General features: G+C 44.1%; 1 protein-coding gene across 1 annotated transcript in view; it reads left to right on the plus strand.

Moving 5' to 3' along the window:
• Window positions 1-10,948, plus strand: part of si:dkey-288a3.2 (protein phosphatase 1 regulatory subunit 37) — a gene marked incomplete at its 5' end in the record, with an annotated part of 80,758 nt that extends 69,810 nt beyond the window's left edge. The window contains one exon of the mRNA XM_034234786.1: window positions 10,787-10,948. Within this exon, the coding sequence (XP_034090677.1) occupies window positions 10,787-10,882 (96 nt within the window). The remainder of the gene's footprint in view (window positions 1-10,786) is intronic.
• Window positions 10,949-10,977: the final 29 nt, after the last annotated feature.

Consider the following 10,977-nt stretch of genomic DNA (forward strand, 5'->3'; position numbering starts at 1 on the left):
GCGTCCCATGGCGCTTATTTGTGCCGGAGGATCGAGGAGCGATAATGGAGGAGCTATAATAGAGGAACCACCAGACCATCCTTCGATGAAATCCTCAGACACTCGCCCCGCCCCTGCGCATCTGATGCTTCTTGACCTGAGAGCAGTTTCCCAGCGGAGTGAAGAAAATACATGAACCTCACGGGAGTCACTCCTCAGTTTATACTGTGTTTTGTTTCAATTCATGTATCATTTAGTTACAAATAGGTGATATATCTGAACAACAAAGTGGTCACAAATCATTTTATTCAATTATTGGAAAAAGAAAAGAAAAGATCTCTAATTCATTCTTATTATGAACACATTCAAATAAAAAGAGAGACAGATGTTTGTTTGTGAAAATAACGGGGACAGAGCTGGCTGCTGTCAGACGATCAGCTGTGCGGCGTCATCACAAACGGACGTTGCCTCACGTGACGCTCCGGGGGAAAGGACGTCCCATTGCTCTTAAAACTCATTTCCCTGCTTCTTCTCCCTTCTCGTGGTTTCCTTGCTTCCCTGGTGGGAGGGACTAAGAGGCAAGGAAAAGACGCAAGTGAGGGACGCAAGGATTGATGTTAAGAGAAGTGAGATGCAGCCAGTGTGGGCTTTTCCTTCTCCTTAGCACATGTCTGTCAACAATGAATGAGGTGTTGCACTGATGCCATAGGCCAGCTATGATTTCATAATGGAAGTAGACTATATACTTTAAATATATACTCAGAATTTTGTTGTGGATGCAAAATCTGCCCAGGGGTCCGGCTACGGTTATAGATATCTCAGTTGATGAATGCTCACATAGTATGGTTGAGAGGTAGTACCCATAGAGTCCAGTAGAGGGCTCCACCTGTGCTTATATAACTAGGGTTACAATACGTAACCCACCGTTTGCAGCAATACATGATGAAGGGGAGATCGACCTGTGACAACAAAAGTCGACCTTACCGAATTAATACATACTTAAAAATTATACTGAACTGAATGTGTAATATTTTCTATCAAGTATAGTCCTTACAAATCAGGAGCATTGAAGCATATATAAACTATTATTCTTTTCGGATTTTTATTGCAAAAGTTACTGCAGAAAAATAAAACTATATGTGTATGTCAACAGTGCAGGAGAGGACAGCGTCTCTCCCGGGTGTGTGGACACACACACACACACACACACACACACACACACACTGCTTGTTGGAATGTTGGATGTGTGTGTGTTTGAGATGCAGTTACTTGTTACCTGGGTTTGTGTTCTGGTATGTGAGTGTGTACATTTGCTGTATGATGGGATTGTTTATATTGTGTGTGTGTGTGTTTCAACAGCATGCTCACAGATAAGTGACACACACACAGTGTGTGTGTTTGTGTTCCAGATTTCCCTTTGACCTCTTTGGCTCCTGTGTATGGCGTCAATAGGCGCTTTCACACCAGAGTACTTTTCCCAGGAATAGTTCCGATAGTTCCTGGGATTTTGCGTTCACACCAAAAAGATCTGGAATTAGAACTTTTTTTCGGGAACCTTTTCACCCCTTTTCAGTCCCTGCTAGAGAGGTGGTACTTTCCTGCGGAGGAAAAGGTTCCTATTTCTGATTGGCTGGGCGAATTGCAAACCACGCCCTGTAAAACTGTGAAAAGTTTTTGTGAAGCCGCCATTTTCTTTGTTCGCATTAGCATTATTAGCATTAGCCCAGCGCACCAACGGAGAGAGACTAACTTATGGCAACACAAAAGAAAACATGGGAGCGGTGGAGATGAGGAGGTGTCAGCGTTCTGGAGATTTACTCGGAAGGCTTCAGTAGAAGCTGCTGGGAGTGCCAGCAGCTTCTACTGAAGCCTTCCCCAACTCCGGGGACTTCCGGCCGGGGACTTCGGGTGGCAATATACGTGTGAAGTGATTTGCGGCCTGCCAGTAAGCCCAAAGCAGAAGAAGAAGAAGTGACGTCAACGGCTCCCTCAGGGACTTGTGTGAACGCGATTTACTAGATAGTTCCAGGAAATAAAAGTTCTGGGGAACTAAGTTCCTGGAACTATTCCTGGGAAAAGTACTTGATGTGAAATCGCCTATTGGCACACTTCTTTCTGTCACTCCAGAAGGCAGTGGCTGTGAACCCTGACCTCAACATCACCCACACACACACACACACACACCCACACCCACACACACACACACACACACACACACACACACACACACACACACACACACACACACACACACACACACACACACACACACACACCACACACACACACACACCCACACACACACACACACACACACACACACACACACACACCATGTATATATCACTTCAGAGGACATTACATTGACTTACATGCATTTCCTGGAGACTTATCCTAACCTTAACCATAACCAACACATGCCTAACCCTAACCCTTACCCTTACCCTTACCCTAACCCTAACCCTAACCAAGTCTTCACCCTAAAATGAATGATCCCCCTCATGGGGACCTCCATTGTGTCCCCATAAGGGAGGCGAGTCCCCACACGTTACTATGTAAACAGATTTAGGTCCCCACAAGTATAGTAATGCTAGGCCACACACACACACAGCCACACCCAAACATTCCATCTTCCACTGGCAGAAGGTTGCGTTGCTGTTCTCCACATGCCTGCCTCTCACCCATCCAACCCCCCCCCCCTCCTCCTCCACCTCACCTACCCCTGGTGTTGGCATAGGTATCTGTGTGTGTGTGTGTGTGTGTGTGTGTGTGTGTGTGTGTGTGTGTGTGTGTGTGTGTGTGTGTGTGTGTCAGCGGGCCTCTGCGTGGTGAGCCTGCCCTCTGTCATTCACGCAGAGCAGCCCTGTCCAACTGTCACTTCCTGACAGGCCGATAATCAATCTCTTTATTAACTACTCTGCTGCAGACCGCCACCACTGAGGGTGAACAGAGAGGAGGGTGAGAGGAGCAGGCTGTAGCTTAAAAGTTAGGTTTTTGTAAAGTGAGGGTTTGTTTTGAAGGAGGCCACAGTGCTTAGTGGGGAAAGGTTAGTAATGACAGAAAGGGAGTATGCCAACATCGGGCTAGGGACCTATACAGAGGTCACAGAATAAGTCAGAGGGGTCATGGGTATTTTTTTAAATGTATTTCTTTGTTATAAATACATTGTTTGTGGGTTACAAATAGCATATGAAAATCATTGTTTGTTTGTTTATTGATTGTTCTCTTGAGAATAAGTTATCTTTCTTGTTTATGTTGAAATGTAGCTGTGATCAAATGATCTTCCGAATCAGAATAACTTATTCGTCCCACAGAGGTGAAATATACATTGTTACAGCAAAATGAAAGAGCCAACAATAGCAAAATCTTTGTGCACTATTTTATCTTTTTATGTCCTTGTAATATCATGTATTGTGTTGTTGTTTGTCACTGGTTGTTGTTGATTATTAGTTTGGTTCAATCCAATCAGCAGTCGAAGCTGCGGTCCCTCTTTTGATTCTCTGTGGCTCATATTCACTCTTTTGTTGTTGTTTTGGGCGGCTGGGGGGGCAGTGCACCCTCCAGTTTCTATTTCAAATATGTTGGCAAACACTAACCTATTAACAGGAAACACAGACACAGATCGACATGAGCACGCCTTTTCAATTGTTTCCCCGTACAATAATCTAATATTGATTCTCCTTTTAGCTCTGTGTTGGACACAGGAGAAAGAGATGTGTCATTGTTTGGCTTCTTAACAGTTCTGTTACGCTCTCCGAGAGCTTTCAGGTGTGAACCCACAATACTGAACACTATTGAGAGGAGACTGAAGTTTAAGAAACAAAAAGGCTGTATTTCCAAAACCGGTTATGCTGAACAGCTGAGGGAATTGATATTCACAATGTCCAGGGTCAGGGAGTAGCCTATCTTCGGAGGTGGAGCGGAGGTCCGCAACCGGGGATCCAGTTTGCGAGTTCGAGCAGGCTGGAGCAGGTGTGCGGAGATGCACGGAGGAACACAGGCGAGGGGTTGGTGGCTGGACGTGGCAGGCAGAGGAGTAGGCAGATGGATTCTGAACAGAGAGAGTTTAAGGTGAGGATTTACAGGAACACTGAGATTAGGTTTTGCTAAGAGCTAAATACCAAGACGTATTACCACTGTGGTGAGACGACGAACGGGTAGATAAGCAGGTGTAGGTGAGTAGTTGAATCAGAGTGACGAGAAACAGCTGAGGAGGTGAGTTGGCGGGAATCGAAAGTAGGTCAGCCAGGAAGACAGACAGACAACAACAAACACGAAAAGAAGGAGGCAGCACTGAAGATCCTCACAAGTTCACTCTTTTTCAGAAGCTTCCCTCCGCTGCTATCAAACTCACTAACCATTTAAGGCACTAAAATAGTTAGCCTAGTTTAGTTTTGCCTTACATTTGTACTACCAACTTCATTTTATGGTATGTCGTTTTTTCTTTATTGTTATTGTTTCAAGGTAACTAACACATTATTTTCAGCTCCATTATTCCAATACAAATGTTATTTTTGTTGCCATATTTTTAGGGTTCTTCAAAAAACACTTCACACCGCCTAGTTTGTTCAAATATTTGTAAGAGCTTCAGTGACTCTGACCACCAGCAGGAAGTTAAGGCAAGGCAAGGCAAGGCAAGGCAAGGCAAGGCAAGGCAAGGCAAGGCAAGGCAAGGCAAGGCAAGGCAAGGCAAGGCAAGGCAAGGCAAGGCAAGGCAAGGCAAGGCAAGGCAAGGCAAGGCAAGGCAAGGCAAGGCAAGGCAAGGCAAGGCAAGGCAAGGCAAGGCAAGGCAAGGCAAGGCAAGGCAAGGCAAGGCAAGGCAAGGCAAGGCAAGGCAAGGCAAGGCAAGGCAAGGCAAGGCAAGGCAAGGCAAGGCAAGGCAAGGCAAGGCAAGGCAAGGCAAGGCAAGGCAAGGCAAGGCAAGGCAAGGCAAGGCAAGGCAAGGCAAGGCAAGGCAAGGCAAGGCAAGGCAAGGCAAGGCAAGGCAAGGCAAGGCAAGGCAAGGCAAGGCAAGGCAAGGCAAGGCAAGGCAAGGCAAGGCAAGGCAAGGCAAGGCAAGTTTATTTATTTGTATAGCACTTTTCAACACAAGGCAATTCAAAGTACTTTACAAAAAATGAAAGACATTAAGAAAATGGCATTTAAAATCAGTCATTAAAAAGAAAAGCTAATAAAATAAACATTAAAAGAAAAAATACATGGATAAAAGTTACAGTGCAGTCAATTAAACATTAAAAGAAAAAAGTACATGGATCAAAGTTACAGTGCAGTCTAAGATATGAATAGTTCAATTAAAAGCAGCGACAAAAAGAAAAGTCTTCAGCCTGGATTTAAAAGTAGTCAGAGTTGCAGCGGACCTGCAGGTTTCTGGGAGTTTATTCCAGATATTTGGAGCATAATAACTGAACGCTGCTTCTCCATGTTTAGTTCTGACTCTGGGGACAGAAAGTTAGGACTAAGCTCACTTCCTGTCCTCTGCTCGGTCCTTTATTGTCCGTCTGTCTCTCCTCTCTGCTTCTGTTCCTCCCTCCACATTAAGTCTGGCAGCAAGCTACTGATTTGTAACGTGTTTGGAGCTGTTTCTTTCTGAATAACTGTGAATACAGGGGTATGATGCCAATAGTACGACAAGCATTTCCAAATGAACACAGGTTCATGCGGAGTTGCTACCATATATTGATGTTACAAGAGAGAGTCACAAATACTCTTTTGGAGTGAAATATTTCGAAATTGATAATGCATATTTTTCTTATTATATAGTTTCCTATATAATAAGAAAAATATGCATTATCAATTTCGAAAGAGTATTTGTGTGCATGCTGTTGATTTGATTTGATAGACGTTTAAATCAATACTCCTGCTTTAGTGCCACCATCAGCTGAACACAATACTACAGATCCAGTATTTAACAACCTATTGGGCAGGTTGCCATAGATTTGACGCTCATTTAGTATTCTCTACCTAAGGATGAGCCCTCAGTTAAAATCACCTTCAGGGCAAAATGTTGACTGAGCACAAAATGATTTAAAATGTAATGAGCTGGGGGCGGAGTGGGACTGAAAATCAGCCCTGGACTCTGACCCAGCCCAGCCCACACCAATTGGTAGAGCACGCTCGTGAACCGTCAACGGGGGGGCGGGGGGGAGCTCGCTGCGGGGAAACTGTAGACCTCTGTCGCCTGTCAGCGCAAATTAAGACGTGTAAAAGAAAAACGGCCCGCTGGCGGCCGGCCATTCTGTGATTCTCCAGGACACACAGATGGCCAGTCCGCCCCTGGCTGATTGTATACAAGTGTGTGACCATATTCGTCCTACCAGTGGGAATTCAAACCATGAACCCTGAACTTTCCTAAGAAGAGAAACACTGGTCCTCCAAGCTTATTTCCCTTTTAACCTGTTAAACCTAAAAGCTTTCTTTTCACAAAACTGTGTCTCAGGGCTTCTTAACATTTAACAAACTATGAATGTGTCATACCCACTTAACTGGAAGAAACTCAGCTAACCGACGATATAAACCATTTTTACCGAAACAAAACACAATTCTAACGCAGAGCCTCTGAATTAGCACTAAGCACAGAGTTCACGGTAGGAATATGTTATACTTCATCGCAGTGGCGAGCCGTCAGGGCCCTCTAGGCCCTCTGTGAGGGCCTAAGATATTCTAAAAAATAATATTTGAAAACATTAAAAAAAACATTTTTTTTAATATATGTTTTTTGTTACATTTTTCATTAGTTTTACCAAAATAACTTGATTTAATTGTATTTAAAATAACATTTTCAAATAAATAAATCCTTTGAATCTGTCTGTTCAGTCTCTGTTGGAATGTGAAGGGTTAAATGCCGTCTCTGCGAGTTATGTGAAGACGGGAGAGCTTGTTGGTCCCTCTCTACATTCACAGAGGGCCAGCTACAGTAACTCAACGAGAGAGTAATGTCAAATGACAGTACAATTGACCAATCATATCTTCCCTCTAAATGGGCGGGCTTTATTTTCGCGGACTTTAAGACAGGATCCGCCCGCTGTGAAGTCTATGCAAGTGGTGCAGTGACGCATCCTAAAACCCGGAAGTAAGCTTCGCTCGGATTCCCTCTACAAAAAAGCAATGGGATTTCTCCATAGGATTTTGGAAAATAGCTTGAAATAAGGTCTGTGGAAAACGAACCTCAACGCATGACGAGTCTGGATCATGGTCTGGATCTCTGGATCTGCTATACGGTTACTTCTCTGAGTCCCCACGAGTCTGCAGGAAGTGAAGGAAGTTCCCTTGATTCAGTGAGTCAGGATTTGCGAATCTGAGTCTGCTGTTGACTTCTGCATGATGAGTCTGCCTGGATCTCTGGATCTGCTACGGTTACGGCTCTGAGTCTGAGTCCGCACAAGTCTGCAGGAAGTTTCACTGATCCGCGTCCCCTGAGCCAAACGATAACTTCTGGCAGCTATCCTACTTGCTAAAGGGTAGGCAGAAAGGGTTGTAATGTTATTTGACATGTTATAAGGAGAGTAGCGATTGACGCAATTTATAGTTTTAATTTGTACGTCACCAGGTGTAGGACTCAAAGGACTCGGGTTAATGTAGAGGGGATACTCGTCACGACCAGCTCATTACTAGGATCCGGGTTAATGATCCGGATGAATCAGGACTCACCCATCTCTAGCAGCGATCCAGGGCCAGGCTCTCTGACTCCGGAGACTATACTGTTACAGCCACTTGCTCCATGGTGCAAGAAGTGCTCCCTCCCGCTCCCGGTCGTCAGCATGAAGCAGTGTAGGCTTACCCGCTGATCTGTCTGCACTTGATGAACCGCCTTCACAGCCAAAACTGAAGAAGTTCCCCTACACTGTTAATCATGGAAAAGCAAGGTGCTTCTCATCGAGGTGGTATGAAGATTTTCCCTCGGTGGAATACAGTGCAAGTAGGGTAACGGTTTTCTGTAAAATGTGCAGACATTTCCCCAGCCCAGGAGCTGAAGGTGCATTTACGAGGGATGGATATGTAGACTGGAAGCACCTGCGTAACTCGTTGGAGAGACATAAAAAAGCGAGGACCACTGCAAGTCCATGAGCAGGTTTGAATGCTACAACCTATTGTTGCTGTTACCTAGTGCAATAAAAGAGTTACCTAATGATTGTAAATAACCCAATTTGTGTTCTGTGAAACTGAAAAGGATATTACATAGTTTTTGTTACTTTCGTTGCAGTTGTATGTCTTAAATGTAATTTAGGTTAACTTCCTGTTTTATTTAGATGCCTTTATTTTGAAGGCGAGTTTACGCTGTTGACAGGAAGTTGTTGTTGCTATGGAAAACAACGACGGAGAAAAGTAATATCTAAATATAAAGACGGAGATAGTAAAGGATAAAGTTTATGTTTAAGTTTAGCACCCCCCGAAGAGGCACAAGGTTGGTATTAATTAAAAAATGTGGGTTGTGTCCTAATTAGTTTGTAGGCTATGCTGTTTTGTAGCTTTGCTGTCTGTTTACAGTTTGGTAGTATGCTAAAGTGATTCTAATACGGATGGAGCCTAAATGTATTTGTTATTTTTGTGTCTTTATAGCTCTTAAAGTCAAGTGCTCGGCGCAGTTGTGGCGAAATGTTTTCATTTAAACAGCTCCTTGTATCCGTTAGCGCAGCTAGCTAGCACCAGATGCTAACAACAACAATGCACGTAAGGTCTCTCTCTCGCTCGCTCGGGCCACACATACACACACCCTCCCGGTCCTCCCAATAGCCAGTCGGTGCCTGCCGGTGCCGTGGAAGTGTGGTCTGCCACAAGCGGGCGGCAGGAGCGGGGCTGTCAGCATCAGCTTGTAGATGGTATTTTAAACTCGATGCGCTCTGAAACTACGGGGCGGCCGAGGAAAAAAATACACATGCGTTAATCGCGTTAAAATAATTAGTGGCGTTAATTTTTTTTGCATTAACGCGTTATTAACGCGTTATTAATGCGTTAAATTGACAGCCCTAATTATTATTAGGGCCGGGACTTTAACGCGTTAATTAAGATTAATTAATTACACAAAAATGCGTTAAAAAAATTAACGCATTTTAATCGCACTTATTTTTGCACCGCGGAACGTTTCTCACTGGATGAGTTTCAGGCGTACCGATTATACTGGAGCACCAACTAACGTTCATGACTTCAGACAACAACAAACCACAGTGAACAACAGTGGGAAATGTTGTTTTAAAAAACGGACGGATGGAAGCGTCGATAAGAGCACGGTTGTGTGCAAATTATGCAAAAAGGAATTTGCATATCACCGCAGCACATCAAGCCTCAAGTATCACCTCAATGCAAAACATATAGCAGCTAGCGTGGAAGCTAGCGTGGACGTTAGCCTCTTTTATCGCGTTCACACCAAAAAGAGCCGGTACTAAAATTAGTTCATGAGAACCTTTTTACCCCCACGAAAGTCCCTGCTAGAGAGCAGAGAGCTGCTAGAGAGCAGGGACTTTCGTACGGCTCTCTTGTGAGAAAAGAGCTATATTTCTGATTGGCTGGGCGGATTGCAAACCACGCCCCGTAAAACTCTCAAAAAGTGTTGTGAAGCCGCCATTTTATTATCCTCGCATTAGCATTATTAGCATTAGCATTAGCCCAGCGCAGAAACGCAGAGAGACTAATTTATGGCAACACAAAATAAAACATGGGAGCGGTGGAGATGAGGAGGTGTCGGCGTTCTGGCGATTTACTCGGAAGGCTGCTGGGACTCCCAGCAGCTTCTACTGAAGCCAGTCCCCAACTCCGGGGACTTCCGGCCGGGGACTTTGGGCGGCAGTATACGCCGTGAAGTGGTTTGCGGCCTGCCAGTAAACCCAAAGCAGAAGAAGAAGAAGTGACGTCAGCGGCTCCATTTGCCTAATCCTCCCCCAGGTTCAAAGAGTTCTCATGAACTAAGTTCTCATGAACCTTTGTGGGAAAAGTACTGCGGTGTGAATGCGCCTAATGGTATACTAAAATCCATGTGAAAAAAATTGCTTCTCACTGTTCTCAGGTCAAATATTTATATGTGATTAAAAATGCGATTAATTTCGATTAATTAATTACAAAGCCTCTAATTAATTAGATACATTTTTTTAATCGAGTCCCGGACCTAATTATTATATATTATTATTATAGGCAAGGCCTACCTTAAAGTAATTTTTCCCCCTGGTAAAAGCTGGTCCACCCTATTTTATACAAGCCCGCTCTAAAGTAAATGTCTGCCTACGCTACTGGTGCAAAGTTGACATATCTTTGTAGGCCGAGCCAGAATTTAGCATCACAAGGGCTCCCCCGAAAAAAAACGATGGGATTTTTCCATTGGATTTCGGAACATGGCAGAAAATAAGATCTGTTGCAAGAATATGTTTTGTTCAGCAGGATAATCTCCACATATTAACACTACTTTATGATTTTAGAAGTGTAAATGCAATTGGCAAAGATATAAATATACATAAATGCTGCACATCACTACCGCTAGCTTAAGACCGACTCGTGTTGATGTGAGGATGTTTAGTAGTTTATTTTGTCAAAATGTTGCAATTCTTTATGAAACATGGACGCTATGGACATTCACCAGTGAGGTATTTACTGACGTATTTTATGTTTTAGAACAAAATGTTAAAATCTCTTAAACTTGCGTTAACCATAGATGTTTTTTCATGACACAAACATGTTGAGAAAATCATTGACTTTGAGACGAGGGAACAGGAAGTGGTAAAATGCTGACTCACTTCAGGGTTTGAGGACTCGATTAAAAACATATGGGTGTTTCCTGCAGGTCTTTCCCTGGTGGTGATGGTTGTGATTGTGTAATCCACAGGATGAGTTTCTGCTGGAGACTCAGACCAGGCTTCAGTCAGAGATCACCCAGCGCTGCCTCGTCAACGCCAGCCGCCCCCCCCCTCACCACCTCTGATGCTCCACCAGCTGAGGCCGCAGGACCAGAAGACAGCACAACCACAGTCTGAGCTCACACATACACACACACACACACACACACACACACACACA

This window comes from Gymnodraco acuticeps, unplaced genomic scaffold, assembly GCF_902827175.1.
Source record: "Gymnodraco acuticeps unplaced genomic scaffold, fGymAcu1.1, whole genome shotgun sequence".
Classification (NCBI taxonomy): Eukaryota; Metazoa; Chordata; class Actinopteri; order Perciformes; family Bathydraconidae; genus Gymnodraco; species Gymnodraco acuticeps.